Below are 18781 nucleotides of genomic sequence, written 5' to 3'. Positions count from 1 at the left end.
ATCAATTTTTGTAGCTTCTGGTAATTTCCCCCACCTTCCCTTCTCTTCTTTTTCCATTCCCCATTCTGGTTACTCTCGCCCCTTCTCATCTACCCATCACCTTCCCCTGGTTCCCCCCTCCTTCCCTTTCTCCTATGGTCCACTGTCCTCTCCTATTGGATTCCTCCTTCAGCCTCCTTCATCTATCATCTCCCAGCTTACTGCATCCCCTCTCCTTCCCTCTCAGCTGGGGGAATCGCCTGTAGCCTATCAGCTATCACCTTCCAGTTTGTATTCCTCCTGTTTCCCACCACCTTATTCATGCTTAATTGTAACTTGGACTGATATTTCCAATTCAGTAATAGGCATGGTAGCATTGCAGTCTGGTTACTGCACTAATATTCTGAGGTCAGAAGTGTTGACTTGGATAGTTAGCAATTGATTTAAATTTAAGTAATTAAAGGCATTTGGAACAAAAAGCTGATTTTGTAATACAAATGCTGGAGGAACGTAGCAAATAAGGCACTATCTATAGAGGTGAATAAACATAGAAAAACTATAGCACAATACAGGTCCTTTGGCCGACAAAGCTGTGCCGAACATGTCCTTGCCTTAGAAATTACTTAGGGTTACCCATAGCCCTCTATTTTTCTAAGCTCCATGTACCTATTCAAGAGTCTCTTAAAGTACCCTATCGTATCTGCCTCCATCACCGTTCCCAGCAGCCCATTCCATGTACTCACCACTCTTTTTTTAAAAAAAAAAGAAGCAACAACAACTTACCCCTGACATCTCCAGTCAATGTTTCGGGCCAAAGCCTTTCATCAGGGTCTGAAAAGGAAGGGGGCACGAGCCAGAATAAAAAGTGGCTACATAGTGGTTAAGAAGGCATATGGCATACTTGCCTTTATTTGTCAAGGCAGTGAGTGCAAAAGTTGAAGTTGTGTTGAAGTTTATAAAACTCTAGTTAGGCAGCATCTGGATTATTGCACAAAGTTCTGGTCACTCCATTATCGGAAGGATGTGGAGAGGTTGCAGAAGAGGTTTACCAACTTGTATTAGAGGGCATGTGCTGTAACAGGAGTTTGGACAAACTTGGTTGTTTTCTCTGGAGCAGTAGATGCTGAAGATCTGATAGAGATCATGAGGGGCATAAATAGAGTAGACAGAGTATCTTTTTCTCAGGGTTGAAATGCCTCATACCAGAGGGCATGCATTTAAGTTGAGAGGGGGTACTTTCAAAGGAGATGTGAGGGGCATGGTTTTTTACACAAATAGTGGTGGGTAAAATACACTGCTTTGGGTTGTGATAAAGGACAGGTACATCAGGGACTATTAAGAGAGGTTTGGATAGGGACGTGAATATGAGGAAATGGAAGGATGTGAATGTTGTGCAGGTAGAAGAGAGTAGGTTAGTTGGGCATTTGTTAGCTAATTTTTGTTCAGCACAATATTGTGAGCCATAGAACCTGTTCCTGTGCTATACTCTTCCATAAAAGAGGGTGGGGAGGGGGGAGGGAGGAGGGGAAGGAGTAGAAGCTGGAAGATAGGTGAAACCAAGTGAGGAGAGAGGGTATGAAGAAAGAAGCTAGGAGTTCATAGGTGGAAGGGTTGAAGGAGGAGGAATCTGTTAGGAGAGGACAATGGACTGGGAGAAAGGAAAGGAGGGAAACCGGAGGTAGGTGATGGGAAGGTGAGGAAAAGGGAAGGGGTGAAAGGGTAGCCAGAATGGGAAATGGATAAAGAGAGAAGAGGGAGGGTGGAGAAATAACTGGAAGTCAGAGAAATCAACATTCATGCCATCAGTTTGTAGGTTACCCAGTTAGAATCTGAAGTGTGGCCTCATCATGGCAATGGAAGAGATCATGGGCCAACATGTTGAGTAAATGATTAGGGTCCAGTTTTCTGTGCTAATGACAGTAGTGGAGACAAATTCAATTATAGTGTTCAAATGGGAAGTGGTTAAGTGTCTGAAAGTAAAGATTCTAGAGCCCTCCAGAGAACTGAATAACTGTTATGTGGAAATTGAAGAATCAAGCACTCTTACATATGATAACCCTTCTGTGATTCATTATACATTTAATATTTTTATGTGTGGGGATGAACTCTGAATAACTTTTCCCAGCGTTATTTGTAGAGTGATGCATTCTGGTGTCTATACAGTGCATTAGATATTTAGTAATGTTTGCACTGTTTGAACCAAACTTTCCTTCTCCTCCATCTGTCACTCTGCTGGTTTTTTTTCTTTACTCCTCTTGCAGTTTTACCTAACTTTTTTTTTCCTTCCAGCCAACAGATGCAAGAAGAGCATTTCCATGTTGGGACGAACCTTCCATTAAAGCAACATTTGACATCACACTCATCGTTCCAAAGGACAAAGTTGCCTTATCAAACATGGTTAGTACCAATCATCGATTTGTCTCTCTCATTAGCCCAGCGACAAATGGTAGAAGAAATGAGGACCTCGTGATTTTAATTAATAAATCCAGAAAAAAATAAAACATTAAAATTAGTTTGGGGCAAGGGCAAGACAATTGCCGCCTTGAATCTGTTCCACATTCAATAAGATCCAGTTTTGGTCTCGAACAACTTTTCTGCTCTTTATCTATATCCTATGATCTTACAGTTCAAATATCTATTAGCCTTCACTGATGTACATTGGCATTAACCTATACAAAAGTTTAAGGTCAAAGAGATTTGCTTGTCCTTTATCTTTTCTGGAGTCTTGCCTTTTTCTTTTTTGTACTGTTAAGTTATTGCAACTTTGTGCCTTATTCTGAAGCCTTATCTTCACCTAGGTTCAGTAATGTCCATCATCTCCCATTCAGCACTGAAACTCTTCTCCTATCTAAAGCTTCCTAAAATCCAACTGTGGCAATTCACACTTTGTGGATTGGGGGAAAGGGTATTATTGAAGCTGCAAGCATTTTGGTTGCCATTCTCTTTCATGATTAATTTTGACCTGCAAAATTTGTTTTTCCAGCTGAGATATCTTAATTATGGTTTTTTGACAGCATCACATATGTTTGTCTCTAGGATAAATACTTTTGTGGATTAGGTGAAGAGTTGATGTCTGTATTCGAAATGAAGGTTCAGTTTTTTAGTTCCATTTATTGCTGGTCATTTGGAGAGATCAGTTGGTTGGGCTTGGACAATACATTATCTACTGTTGCTAGAGATCTCTTAGAAACCCGAGTGCAACATTGGAAAGATTTAGTCTTCAACCAAATGCTCTTTTGCCTGCATATGTTCTGTATGAATAGATTTTCAATGTTATGAACACCAATGTGATCAGTACCAGAGAGGTAATGTCTAGGGTAGTTGCAGTTAGAAAGCCTGTTTTAACTTGGACCACCTGAAATTTACATTGAGTGGTGAAATTAGGTTGTGACTTGCAAATCATTGTAATCAAATTGTTTAAAACAGGGGTTCCCTACCTGGAGTCCACAGACCCCTCACTTAATGGTATTGGTCCATGGCATAAAAAAGGTTGGGAGCCCCTGGTTTAACCCATGTGTTCTCAGTCTTAATTGCAGTTACAAATGCTGTGGTGCTTATTATGGTGATCTTTTAAGACTGAGGCACAATAGTTTCAGCACACATCTTCACTCATTTGTGTTATGTACAGTATTCGTAGAGCAAGAATGGAGTAGTATGATTAAATGCTTTAACTAAGTCATGTTAGTAATGATGCACACTGGGCAACTTGGTGTGGTAGCATTGAACTGGGCCAGCTGAGATATTTTTTAAAAAAACATGTGCCGTTGAACCCCCGTGCCAAAAGAGAACTGTCTGCCCAAGGAGACCCAGTCAATTCACTGTATACGATCAATCCATGCATGTGCACTTGCCACTATCTCAGTCAATCCAATACTGAAGCTGACTTTTAAGCTGTAGCTGGTAGAGACCAAAATAGTATCTATGTAGGGAGTAGAGAATCGCATTTATAAAATAATACTGTTGGCTCCTTCCTCTCACTTATCTGTGGATAGTAATTTTTTTGTTATTGTAAATTGATGGTTGCCTTTCCTTCGTTGCCCCTTCTACCTCTTGTTGATTATTGTCAGTTAGTCAAGTGGTATGTCCAACAACTTTACAAAGTCAGAATATGGTAATAGAGATTATTTCACATCTCTTGGGCTTACTACTGTTAATGGGTTTTGGCTAGATAAAGGCACATTCTGGTCTCTCAGTAGCAACAGCTTGGTTGATATGACTGAATTGTGTTGAACAGAGGTTTAACTCTCATAGGCATAACTGATGTGTTGTGGTTCTGAGGTTGTAGCTTTGGTGTGAGGCTCAAGGGTATAGCGATGATCTGACCTTAGATATTAATGTTCCTTTTACTCTTCTATAGTCAAATCTTACAAATGGAATTAAAATTGATTATTTTCCAGTTCAAAGTCAAAGTAAAGTAAATTAATTATCAAAGTACCTATATGTAATTGAGATTCATTTTCTTGCAGCCTTTACAGGAAAATAAAGAAATGCAATAGAATTTATGAAAATCTATACATAAAGACTGACAAACAACCAATTTGCAAAAGAAGATTTTGTGCAAATAAAAAAATAATACTGAGAACATGAATTGTAGAGTCCTTGAAAGTGAGTCTGTAGGTTGTGGAATCAGTTCAGAGTTGAGGTGAGTGAAGTTATCCACGCTGGTTCAAGAGCCTGATGGTTGAGGGGTAATAACTGTTCCTAAACCTGGTGGGGTGAGTCCTGAGGCTCCTGTAGCTCCTGCCCGATGGCGGTAGTGAGAAGAGAACGTGGCCTGGATGGTGGAGGTCCCTGATAATGGATGCTGCTTTCCTGTGCCAGCACTCAGGAAAATGTGCTCAAAGAGTTTCTGAATTAATTTGCTATTTACTGTTCACTCTCAATTTGCTTGTGGAGAGGTAGTTATTTCCTGCCAGTCCGAATTCCATCTGTTCCAGGTTTGCCTTAAATCAGGTCTAAAAATAAGACCTATTTTCCAGCGCGTAATAAAATGTTTTATCAAGGACTCTGTATTCTCACCCACTATGTACTATTCATGCTTCTTGTTTATATGATGTTGCCCCCTTGGTGACTCATCTTTGAACCGAATATCACAATAACCTGCAAATTAAATAATTTTATTTCTATTGTGATCTACTAAAATGTACATGTGTTGAATACTGCAGTCAGCTGCTACATTTAGTTAGCATTTAATTATGATGTTATTGAAGAATAATTGCACCTCTGCCTATGATCTAGCTATTCCAAAGCACCTGCAGCCACAAATGTCTTCTAATGCCTCCATTACTTATAAGTTTTTATTTTCAAGGTTCTCCAGGCACAATTCCTAAATTTCATATTTCTGCTGTCGTTCGTTTGAGCTGTGTATAGGAAGCGATCCTTTTGGTTAGTTATATATTAGAAATTGGAAATGACTGAGTATTTATAACTGGCCAAGCTCTTAGTCATGCAGTACAAAACCGGCCTTTTGGCTCATCATAACAGTATTGGCCATTAAGTACTCATCTATACTTAACCCTATTTTCCATCACTGGTCCATAGTTTTCTATGCCTTGATGATTAAGCACTCATCAAGGTACTAAAAATTCTGAGTATATTCCAGATTACAAGCATTGCATGGGCGAAGCTGTTTTTCCCTTAACTTCCCTCTAAAGACCATAAGGCATTGCAGTAGAATTAGGCCATTCAGCACATCGAGTCTGCTGTCATGCCATTATGACTGATTTATTGGCCCTTTGAATCCCACTCTCCTGCCTTCTCCCTGTAACCTTTGATGCCCTTACTAATCAAGAATCAAGCAATGAATTCCATATATTCACCATTTTCTGGCTAGAGAATTCCACCGCCTCTGTGCTAAAGGCATATCTTTCTATTCTAGTCCTAGACTCCTCACTATAGGAAACATCCTTTCCACATCTACTCTATCTAGGCCTTTTAAATTGATAGGTTTCATTGAGATTCCCCTTCGTTCTTAAACTTCAGCAAGTACGGGCCTAGAGTCATCAGACACTCCTCATAGGTTAACCCTTTCATTCCTGCGATCATTCTTGTGAACCTCCCTTGAACCCTTTCCAATGCCAGCACATCCTTTATCAGATAAGGGGCCCAAAACCTCCCACTCGTTACCTTAAACCCATGTACTCTGACCTTAGATACCTTTTCTCGGTGGGGGAGTGGGGGGGAATTTCTTACCTCACAATTATGGATACTTCTGATGAGATTCATTGCCTCATTCATCCTCTGTTGCTCCAAGGAAATCCTCACAACTGAAACACTTCATCCTTGAATCACTTCTGTATCTGAACCAGCTGGGGAAAATGGGCTGAATAATGGCATATGGAATTTAATGCAGACAAGTCTGAGGTGCTGCACTTTGGGAGGACAAACCAGGGTAGGAATTGCATACTGAACAGCAAGGGTGCAGTGGAACAGAGGGATCTTGGAATACAGATCTTTAACTCCTGGAAAGTGATGTCTTGGATAAATAGATTTGTAAAGGGAGCTTTTGGCACACTGAACTTCATATTGAGTACAGGAGTTGGGTTGACATTGAAGTTGTTTAAGGCATTGGTGAGCCCAAATTTAGAGAAATTTGCGCAGTTCTGGTCACCAAACTACAGGAACAATATCAGTAAGATTGAAAGAGTACATAGAAAATTTGTAAGGGTGTTGCCAAGATTTGAGGACCTGAGTTCTTTGGAAGGTTGAATCTGTGAGTACTTTATTCCCTGGTGCGTATGAGAATAGGGAAGAATTAATAGATGCTTCAGTCAGTCAGTCAGTGGGTGCTGTCCCGAATCTGGGGTTGGCAGCTATGCACCTCCATCTTCGATCTAGTGACAGCATCGAGTACAGCCTCTCCTCCAGTTTGTTCTCGCTGGCCGCCTTGGCACCGCCGGCCGCTACCCCCGCCGAACTCGAGCCCGAGGCCATGTTGGCCTTCAGCCGCGGCCGCTTCTTCGAGCTCAGCCCTTCCTTGGGCAGGTCCAGGCACACAGTGCAGTGCCCAAGTTCATCATATCTCTTCTAACTAGGTGCATAGCATACAATTGGTAAGTACGTGGTGAGGCTTTAATCTCCTCCACGGAAGATGGCCATTGGCTCACAAGGAGCTCATCCGCCCTTTGTCAGGTCTTATTTGTTTTCAGTCCTGCTGGGTGTCCTCACACCCTCCTCACCAGACTAAGTCCGGTGGGGGATCCGGCCCAAGTCGCCGACCACTCGACCACAGCCCCTGGCTGGGCGCCCGCCCCCCACCAAATCTCTCAGAGCGTCCGGTGCCCGACCGAAAACCATGGTCGAGCGGCCGGCGACTTAACCGGAAGCTTATGAGGGGTATAGGTAGTTTTTCTCACAACAAACAGGATTTTTCTCCTGAGGCTGCATGAGACTAGGTCTAAAGGTCATGGGTTAAGGGTGAAAGGTAAAATGTTTAAGGGGAGCCTGAGGAGGACCAACTTCACTCCATAGTGCAAGTGTGGAACGAACTGCCAGAGGAAGGGGTGGATGTGGGTTTAATTTCAACATTTTAAGAGAAATTTGAATGGTACATACAATCCAGGTGCATGTAGATGGATGAGACAACATACTGTAACAGTTAGCATGGACTAGATAGGCCAAAGGGTTCATTTCTGTGTTGTGCTGTATAACTACACTCTCCAATGCAAACACATTCCTGATGCAATTTACTTCACTGAAACCTTGCTCAGTCTCCTTGAATTTATGCGCAGATGTTAGTCAAGTTGGGATAGTCAGCTTGGCTTTGCCAAGGGCAGGTTATGCTTTATGGACCTGATTGAATTCTGAGGATGTAACAAAACACATTGAAGGTAGAGCAATGGATGTAGTGTATATGGATTTCAGTCAGGCATTTGATAAGGTTCCCCATGAGAAGCTCTTTCCTAAAGTAAGGAGGCATAGAATCCAAGGAGACATTGTTTTGTTGATCCAGAATTGGCTTGCCACAGAAGGCCAATTCTGTGGTTGTAGATGGTTCGTATTCTACATGGAAGACGGTGACTAGTGGTATTCTGCAGGGATCTGTTCTGGGACCTCTCCTTTTGTGATTTTTATCAATGACCTGGATGAGGAAGTAGAAGGGTGGGTTAGTAAGTTTGCTGATGACACAAAAGTTGGGGGTGCTGTGGATAATCTGGAGGGTTGTCAGCGGTTACAGTGCGACATTGATAGGATGCAGAATTGGGCTGAGAAGTGGCAGATGGAGTTCAACCCAGATAAGTGTGAAGTGGTTCATTTCAGTAGGTCAAATTTGAAGACAGAATATATTGTTAATGGCAAGACTCTTGGCAGTGTGGAGGATCAGTGAGATCTTGGGGTCCGTATCCATAGGACACTCTAAAGCTGCTGCAGAAGTTGACAGTGTTGTTAAGAAGGCGTATGCTGTGTTGGCCTTCATCAACCATGGGATTGAGTTCAAGAGCCGTGAGGTAATGTTACAGCTATACAAGACCTTGGTTAGACCCCATTTGGAGTACTGTGTTTAGTTCTCGTCACCTCATTACAGGAAGGATGTGGATGCTATAGAAAGAGTGCAGATTTACAAGGATATTGCCTGTATTGGAGAGCATGCCTTATGAGAATAAGTTAAGTGAACTTGGCCTTCTCTCCTTTGAGCGACAGAGAATCAGAGGTTACTTGATATAGACGTATAAGATGATGAGAGGCATTGATTGTGGGGATAGCTGGAGGCTTTTTCCCAGGGTTGAAATGGCTTAACATGAGGGGGCATAGTTTTAAGGTGCTTGGAAGAAGGTACAAAGGGATTGCCAGAGGTAAGTCTACAGGGTGGTGGGTGTGTGCAATGCACTGCGAGCAAAGGTGGTAGAGGTGGCTACAATAAGATATTTTAAGAGCCTCTTAGGTAAGTATGTGAAGGTTAGAAAAACAGAGGACTATGCAGTAAGGAAATTCTAGGCATTTTCTGGAGTAGGTTACATGGTCGGCACAACATTGTGGGCCAAAGGGCCTGAAATGTGTTTTATATTTCTATGGTCTAAATTGTGTACATTACATACCCAAATACTAAGATTTAAGTTCTTATTCTAAATTAATAATCCAAGATCTTTAGAAAAGTCTTTTGGTTAGGGAAACCTCTCATAACATACACTTCATATCTTTGTCTGAATTTGGCAAAACTGGAACTTGGATAACTTTATAGTTGCTGGTGAATGCAGCAGGTCAGGCAGCGTCTCTAGGAAGAGGTACAGTCAATGTCTCGGGCCGAAGTGTCGACGGTACCTCTTCCTAGAGATGCTGCCTGACCTGCTGCGTTCACCAGCAACTTTTATGTGTGTTGCTTGAAATTCCAGCATCTGCAGATTTCCTTGTGTTTGCTTGGATAACTTTTCTTTTTCTATTAATAATCACTCCTGCAAATTTAAAGCATAACTGATAAAGCAGCTTCAGCCATATTTCTGAAATGTGAGTCAACTCCAAGTACAGTTCACTTTGCTTTTCATTATTTTCACCACAAAAGTTAAATGTAAACTTGTTGTCAAAATGCATCTAATGTCACTATATACAACCCTGAGATTCATTTTCTTATGGGCATAAACAGTAAATCCAAAAAACATAATAGAATCAATGAAAAGCTGCACCCAACAAGATGGACAACCAATGTGCAAGAGTCACCAACTGTGTAAATACAAAAGAAAACAAAATAATAAATAATAAGCAATAAATACTGAGAACCTCGGGTGAAGAATCCCTCAGTAAGGCCATTATTTGTGGGAACAAATAAAGTGATTGGGGCAAGTGAAGTTATCCCCACTGGTTCAGGAGCCTGACGGTTGAGGTAATAACTGTCCCTGAATCTGTGGTGCAGGGCCGTGAGGCTCCTGTACCTCCTTCCTAATGGCAGCAATGAGAAGAGAACAGGTGCTGGTTGTCTGTGATGATGGGTGGTGCTTTCCTGCGACAGCGCTCTGTGTAGATGTGCTCAATGGTGGGGAGGGCTTTACCTGTGATGGGCTGGGCCGTATCCACTACTTTTTGTTGGATTTTCCATTCAAGAGCACTGCCATACCTGGCAGTGAAGCAACCAGTCAATACACTCCCAACACATCAATTTGTCAAAGTTTTAAATGTCACGCTGATTCTTTGCAAATCTCTGAGGAATGAGCTGTTGCTGTGCTTTCTTTGTAATTGCTCTTGCGTGCTGGGCCCAGGACAGAAATCCTCTGAAATAATAACACTGAGGAATTTAAAGTTGTTGACACCCCCCCCCCCACCCCCCAAAGATGTGGCCTGGTTCATAGAACTTTGGTTTCCTCCTTCTGAAGTCAATAATCAGCTCCTTGTTCTTGCTGACATTGAGTCACTCAGCCAGATTTTCAATCTCACTCTTGTATATTGTATATACTGATTCATCACCACCTTTGATTCACTGTGCTAAGTACTTCCAGGTGTAGAAATCCTTGTGTACTTGAGTAGGCTGTGCAAGCGGTTATGCAAGTGGAGTGGTTGTGTGGGAGGTACAGTAGCCGAGTGGTTAGCATAATACTATTACAGTGTCAGCGATCACAATCGGCATTCAGTTTCCGCGGCTGCCTGTAAGGAGTTTGTACATTCTCCCCATGACTGTTTCCTCGGGTGCTCTGATTACCTCACACATTCCAAAAATGTACAGATTTGGGTCAGTAAAATTGTGGGCATTCTATGTTGGCACTGAAAGTGTGGTGGCACTTACAGACTGGCTCCAATGCGATCCTTGAACTATATTGGTCCTGACACAGATGTCACATTTCACTATATTTAGATGTACATGTGACAAATAAAGCTAATCTTTAGATCTTTTATCTTTTTTTTATCTGGAGGATGCTAAGCTTGAGAGAGTATTACTGCCTGGATATGCCCGGTTTGTGAATCTTTGTCTCTGCTGTTGTACTATTGACTGCCAACCTGAAAATTCCTATCAGAAAGTAAAAGGTCCAGTAAAATATTACTTTCACTGGAAAACTTTAACTTCAATCAAAACTGGAACTCTGTAAATCATCAGAAAGTTGGTAGTCAATCTATTGCTGGTTTCCCATTAAGTCAGTTATTGTAGTGATGAAGTATGGTTATTTGTCATAAGTGTCACATGTTCCTTTTTATAACAACTTGCAAAGCTCTTTCACAAGTTTCACATGTCTCCCCATCGTCATGAGAACATAGTAGCGCAGTACAGACCCTTTGGCCTGTGATGTTGTGCCGACCTTTTAACCTACTCAATATCAATCTAACCCTTCCCTCCTACATAGCCTTCCACTTTTCTGTCATTGATGTGCTTATCTAAGAGTTTCTTAAATGTCCCTAATGTATCTGCCTCTACCACCACCCCTGCAAGGTGTTCCACACACCCACCACTCTGTGTAAAGAACTTGTCTCTGAAATCCCATTATACTTTCCTCTAATTATCTTAAAATTGTGCCCTCTGCATTAGCCATTTGCACCCTGCTAAACAGTCTGGCTATCCACTTGATTGATGCCTCTTATTATCCTGCACAACCACTAATCTATCAGCTCTGAAGAGATGCCCTAGCTTGCTCAACCTATCCTTATAAGACCAGCTTTCTGATCCAGGCAGCATCCTGGTAAATCTCCTCTGTACCCTCTCTAAAGCTTCCACCATCTTTCCTATAATGAGGGGAATAGAAATGTATGCAATATTCCAAGTGTGGACTAACTGAGGTTTCGTAGAGCTGCAACATTACCTCGCGGCTCTTGAACTCAATCCCCTGACTAATGAAGGCCAACACACCATACATAATCTTAACCCTATCGGTTTACACGGCAACTTTGTGGGATCTATAGACTTGGACCCAAAGATCACGTTGTTCCTGCACACTACCAGAAATCCTGCCATTAACCCTCCATTTGGACTTCAAATCGGACCTTCCTAGGTGAATCACTGCACACTTTTCCAGGTTGAACTCTGGCACTTTTTAGCCCAGCTCTGCATCCTGTCAATGTTCCACTGCGACCTACAACATCCCTCTAACCTTTATGTCACCTGCAAACTTACTAACCCACTCTTTCACTTCCTTATCAAAGTCATTTATAAAAATCACAAAGAGCGGGGGACCCAGAACAGATCCTTGTAGAACACCACTGGTGTTTACTGATTTTCAAATTTAAGTTTGTCATTCAGCTATATAGATAGATATACTTTATTAATCCCGAGGGAAATTTGGTATACAAGAATATAGCCAAATGAAACAACGTTCCTCTGTATAGCACGTGGCATGTATAGTTATGATAGCAGAAGAACAAGTCCCTGAGTGTCATGGGCTGTAGATTGATGTCCTGGAGCCACGTTTCTCAAGAACAAGATGCAGCAGTTCCTCATCAAGCACTAGTGAAGCCGCGGATGAACATAATCCAGTTAGTTTTCCATCAAGCAAACACTGGAGGGCATCACTGACGGGTGGGGTTAGCATGCCCACAGAGACATCTGCTCTCTTCTACACAGCTCCCGGTATCTCCTCTCCCTAGTCAGCCGCAACAAGCGACACCATGGCATGAGGGTCTGGTCTGCACAACAACCGAGATATCGCAGCTGTCCTGCCATCAGTCTCGCCAGTAACCCAGTGAACTGGACTTGGTACTCTGTTACCAATGTCTAACAAGGTCTTGCGACCACAGCTGCACTGAATAAATTTGCTCTGATTGTAGCTACCATGGTCATGTGCTTTATGTGGGCATAGATCATGCAGACTGAAATGTGGATTGTTAGACTTCAGTTCTTGTTTCTTCTCAACATGCATGCGCTTGGAGCAATTTAAAACAAATCTCTTAAATTATTTTCTAAATTACAAATGTCATCCTAACTGTTAGAGGAATGCACACAAAATTCTGGAGGAACTCAACAAGTCAGACAGCATCAAAGGAGAGGAATAAAGAGTCGATCTTTTGGGCCGAGACCCTTCATTAGGAGTAGAGGTCCTAATCTTTGCAAATGTAGTGGGTGATTTGCTCATTCTGATATCTGTGCTTGCATGAGGGATGGAAGAGATACCCAAGCAGTGGACAGAACATGTGAATGCTATAAAGACAGCACAAGCCCATAAGATATCGGAGCAGAATTAGGCCATTCAGCCCATCGAGTCTGCTCCGCTATTTCATCTTGGCTGATTTTTATTATCCCTTTCAACCCCCATTCTCTTGCTTTCTGCCTGTAACCTTTGACACCTGTTGACATGGTATCTGGAGCTGTGGGGCAACAGTACTGATCTATAATCAACTATGGAGACAACGAATGTTCACATTGCCCATTCCCATTAGCAGCAGTGAGATTTCCTTTGTTGCAATGTAGGTTGAAGGATATTGATTTTCCATAATATTCCTCTATTGATGGAACAAAGGGGTCTGTGATCTATCATGAGGGAGCAGCTGGAGCTGTAGTTTTATATCTCATCGACATCTGTCATGTCCAACACTCAAAAATCATAACCTTAAATAGAGACTACAAATTGAACTCAGATTTCTGATGTGAGCAAGGATGCTTGTATTGATTGAAGCATGATTTAATATGAGATTAGAAGGAAATGCAATTCTGAAATCTATGCTGTGTCAAAAATCTACTGTATTCATGCATGATGTCAGTAAATTATAAAATACCTGAGTAACTCAGCAGGCCAGACAACGTCTGTAGAAAGGAATGAAGAGTCGATATTTAGGGTGGAGACCCTTCATCAGGTCATTTCAGGCCAAGGCCTGAAACGTTGACTGTTTATTCTTTTCCACAGATGCTACCTCACCTACTGAGTTCCTCCAGCATTTTGTGTGGAATTAAATTAAGTGGGGTTTGATTATAACCATAATTGATTGTCCAGTGGGATTTGCTGAGTGGAAGATTGGAATTTTCACAGTAGCATAGCGGATAGAGCAACACTATTACAGCTCAGGACATTCTGGAGTTTGGGGGTTTGGTGTTCCAGACTTTGTATGCACTCCCTGTGAACGATGGGTTTCCTCCCGCAGTTGGAAACATACCAGTTAGGAGGTTAATTGGTCATTATAAGTTGTCCTGTGATTAGGCTTGTGTTAATTAGGTAGGTTGCTAGGAAAGGTCAGCAGGGCCTGTTCTGTGCTTTATCTCTTGTATGAAAAAAAAATAAAAAATTTCCTGAATATTTGAGTATTTTCAGGGTGAAACATCTTATTGTATTGTGACTCCATTCTGCAGCTTGTAACCCGATCTCTCTCTTGAATGTTACAGAATGTGATTGAACGTAATCCTTATCCTGATGATGAAGACCTGGTTGAAGTCAAGTTTGCTAAATCTCCAATAATGTCCACATACTTGGTGGCATTTGTGGTTGGTGAATATGACTTTGTGGAAGCCAAGTCATCAGATGGCGTTCTGGTTCGTGTCTACACACCCATTGGAAAAGCGGATCAAGGAAAATTTGCTCTTGAGGTTGTTTTTGTTTTTGTATACTTCAGTAAATGGAGAGGCTGGTGCAATAGACCTTTTCCTTGAACTCAAGTTGTCATAAATGCTCCCAAGTTCCTTGAATGAAACTCAACACTTCATTGCTAACAAAGGTAGCCTTGGAATAAATAGATGGAGGCCTTGTGCTTCTGAATGTTGTCATTTTTTTTTTACCATTCCATTGGTTATTCGGTAGTACATCTCACACTGTGTTCCAGCTGCCAAGGTTTAACTTGCAGATTGTGAATTCCCAGCAACAAGAGACACAAAACAAAGTTCCCAAATGCTTCATGCAGAGCAGAGATTCAGAAGGGCAAAACATTTGGTTAATGTGTGGTCACCACTGTAATGACAACTACAGAGGATTAGAAATCAGTGATCAGTTGCACTTTGCTTGTCTCAAAGTATCAGAGGAGGAGGCAGGAAAGGCCAAAATAATAATTAGCTGGGGGAAGAGGGAAATTCCTAAAAGCCAATAGCTGAATGATTTTTCTTATTAAAAGGATTAAACACTATATTATAGAACCTAGATTATTACAGTACAGGCCCTTTGGCCCACATTGTTATGCCAACCTTTTCATCTACTCAATCTGTCTCTTCACCTCTTCTCCCCTATCATTTTTCTATCACCCAAGAGTTTCTTAAATGTCCCTAATGCAGGGGTTCCCAACCTGGGGTCCATGGACCCCTTGCTTAATGGTATTGGTCCATGGCATAAAAAAGTTTGGGAACCCCTGCCCTAATGTATCTGCCTGTACCTCTACACTGGTAGGGCGTTCTGCTCACTCACCACTTTGTAAGAAAACAACTTTCCTCTGACATACTCCCTTTGATTTCCTCTAATCACCATAAAATTATGCCCCATGTGTTAGCTGTTTCCACCCTGGGGAAAAGGCACTGCCTGTCCACTCCTATCTATGCCTATTATCATCTCTATTTAGTCACTTCTTATCCTTCACTCCAAAGAGAAAAGGTCTAGCTTGCTCAACCCATCTTCATAAGCCTTGCTCTCTAATCTAGGCAGCATCCTGGTAAATTTTCTCAGCAACATCCCTAAAGCTTACAAAGTTGATGGGCATGTGTGAAAATAGGAACAGGATATTGCGAAAGAAATATTGAAGATTGACTATCAAAACGTTACTTGGTTTTAGAATGGTTACTTCCTTGCCATAGACCATAAGAATGTCCTGTTGTATCAAAATAGTTGGAGTCTGTAGCTGGAGTTAAAGAACAAAACTTGTCTCATTTTTAACCAGTGGATGGTATCTACCAAACCTCTCTGAAAGTGCATGTATGCACCAGCATCAGGCAAGAACCTGATTAAACTTGGTTGTTGTATTTGCTGTTCAAGCTTACAAAAGCATATTTGCCATGTGGATGCAACACCAGAGGATGGGGTTCTGGTCTTCATTCATTTGTTATGTGCCATGCTGTATGATGTAGGCGACCATGGTCTTTCCATGACCATGATTGTTCTTGGCAAATTTTTCTACAGAAGTAGTTTGCCATCGCTTTCTTCTGGTCAATGTCTTTACAAGACGGGGACCCCAGTCATTATCAATACTCTTCAGAGATTATCTGCCTGGCGTCAGTGGTCGCGTAACCAGGACTTGTGATATACACCAGCTGCTCGTATGACCATTCACCACCTGCTCCCATGGCTTCAAGTGACACTGATCCAGCGGGGGGGAAGAGGGTGCTAAGCAGGTGCTACACCTTGCCCAAGGGTGACATGCAGGCCTAGAGGAGAGAAGGAGCACGGCACACCTGCTTTGGTAGAGATGCATCTCCTTCTCGCTGCCCCCAAAGGTCTTGATGTATTCATTTTCTGGCAAAAAACCTATCCCTTTGGGAACAAAAAGGGAACTGTTGCAAGGATGGAATAGGAGAGAAACTTGACTTTTTTTCAGAATTTCATTCAAATACTTTCATGCAAAACATGCTGAAGTATTTTGAACTGTGCACTACTGTGTTGTGCATAAATCAAGTTTGTAACTGTCCTGTTTTTCTTCACATTAGCAATGACATTACTCATCCTCCTGATGTAACTGCTGACTCATAGGGGCCAGGTTTCCAGGTAAAAAAAATAAAAGGTGTCGGGGAACAACTGTCTAGTGTTGTGGGCTCAAAATTAATCTTATAATGGGCCATGGGATAGCGTACAACAGGGGTTCCCAACTTGGTGTCCACGGACCCCTTGGTTAATGGTAGGGGTCCATGACTTAAAAAGGGTTGGGAACCCTTGGTACAGCCACCACTTTAGGTTTAAATGTAATGTTTTATAATTAAGGATATTAGGAAGTACGGACATTAGGACATTATTTCCCTGGCTTCCCCTTTAGGAACAAGGAATGCCTATGTATAAATTATTTATTTTGTTTTTAAGGAGAATAATTGCCCTCATAGCTTGAGTACTATGTAATCCCAATTCTTTTTTGCTGTAGAGAACCTTAAAGCAGCTTGCATTCTATATTTATGGAATGAAGCCAGGCAATTACAAATGTTCTAATTATGCTGCTTTCCAGTGATAAAAGCTTTGATTTCTTCTTCTCTCTCTCTCTCTCTCTCTCTCTCTCTCTCTCTGCTAGGTTGCTGCCAAGACACTACCTTTTTATAAAGAATACTTCAATGTTCCATATCCTCTACCAAAAATTGATTTGATAGCTATTGCTGACTTTGCATCAGGTTGGTATCATGAATTACTACTTGTTGGATTCTGATGTTCTTAATCCAAAGTCAAGAAAGAGGCATAAAATGTGTTGCTTTACGATTGTTGTATTAAGCACTAATAGAGCAAAGAGAATTGGAAACATAGAGCTGCTAAACTCTAGTAGCTAAGAACAAAGAAGAGAAAAAGACTAAGAAAGATGGTAGAGCAGCACATTCAGCTCTTTTTATATCGTAGATAAGAAACATTCCTTTCTTTTTAAATCTTTTTATTATTATTGAAAATCAACAGAGAAAAATACATCAAAATAATCAAGGCAACATATCTAAATGTAGAATAAGAGTTAAACTATCAACCAAACTGAACGGTATATCAATAATAATTTTTAAAAAGTTAAAGCTTTTTTTATGGAAAAAAGGAAAGAAAGAAAAAAAAAGGAACCCCTATTAACTAAAATAGAAAAAAAAATCCTGATAACAAAAAAAAGGGGGCAAAAAACCCATTTGGAGCACAAACCCGGAGCTATACGCCATACACGCTTCCATATAAAAAAAGAAGACATCAATCCGCCAACCAAATCCATATACCCAAGCATCAGAAAAGGACCATCTTTATTAACTCAAATCAAATGATAATAACAGGCAAAAGAACCCCACCTTTTCTCGAAGTCAAATCTAGGATCAAAAGTTCAACTAATTTTTTCCAAACTAAGACATCACTTCACCTGAGAGAACCATTGTATCAAAGTGGGAGCAGAGGCATCTTTCCATTTTAATAAAATTGACCTTCTAGCCAATAATGTGACAAATGCAATTAGGTATTGGTCTGATATAGAAATACTGTGAATATGTTGAGGAATTATACCAAACAAAACTTAATTTATTAGGTTGTAAACTGATTTTTAAAGCTTTAGAAATTGTAGAAAAAATAGATTTCCAAAATTGTTTTAATACAGAACACGACCAAAACATACGTGTCAATATAGCTATCTCAGTTTTGCATCTATCACACTGACTATTTACATTAGGAAATATTTTAGACAATCTTTCCTTTGTCAAATAATAACAATGTACAATTTTAAATTTAATTTAAAAATGACTGGCACAAATCGAAGAAGAGTTAACCAGCTTCAAAATTCTCAATCAGTCCTCTGTTATCAAGGTCATGTTAAGCTCTCTTTCTCAATCTTGCTTGATCTTAAGTAAAGGATAGTTATCCTGTTGTAATAGTAAATTATAAATTTTCCCAATAGAACCTTTCACTGAAGGGTTCGTTTTTAAAATAATGTCTAACAGGTCAGAGTCTTGTATATATGGAAAATTACTTAAATAATCTTGTAAGAAATGTCTGACCTGAAGATATTGCAAAAAATGTGAATATGAGAGAGAGTATTTAGTTACTAATTTCTCAAAGGACATCAGTCAGCCTTCTTGAAATAAGTCCATAAAGGAAAAAATTCCTTTATTCCTCCAAAGAGAAAAAGTAGGATCACTAAGTGAAGGTTTAAATAAATAGTTTTGATAAATTAAACTAAAAAGGTTAAAGAAACATTCCACTCAACTTTGTGGATAAGCGTTGACCATTCAGATAGCCCCTGTTCAACTAATACGATACTAAGAGAAGCTTTCCGAATCACGTAGAGAACTGTAGCTATGAGTGGGGCAAACTGAACATTTGTAAATGATACTGTGACCTCT

The 18781-nt window shown here is 40.8% G+C and overlaps 1 protein-coding gene across 1 annotated transcript in view; it reads left to right on the top strand.

Moving 5' to 3' along the window:
- The window catches only part of npepps (aminopeptidase puromycin sensitive), a 301618-nt gene that overhangs the window by 96293 nt on the left and 186544 nt on the right, over window positions 1–18781 (top strand). The window contains exons 5-7 of the mRNA XM_063038059.1: window positions 2269–2376; window positions 14201–14401; window positions 17005–17101. Coding sequence (XP_062894129.1) covers window positions 2269–2376; window positions 14201–14401; window positions 17005–17101 — 406 coding nt within the window. The remainder of the gene's footprint in view (window positions 1–2268; window positions 2377–14200; window positions 14402–17004; window positions 17102–18781) is intronic.

This window comes from Mobula hypostoma, chromosome X1, assembly GCF_963921235.1.
Source record: "Mobula hypostoma chromosome X1, sMobHyp1.1, whole genome shotgun sequence".
NCBI lineage: Eukaryota > Metazoa > Chordata > Chondrichthyes > Myliobatiformes > Myliobatidae > Mobula > Mobula hypostoma.
The sequence above is the reverse complement of the archived record's forward strand: the minus strand, read 5'-3'. Positions and strand labels throughout refer to the sequence as shown.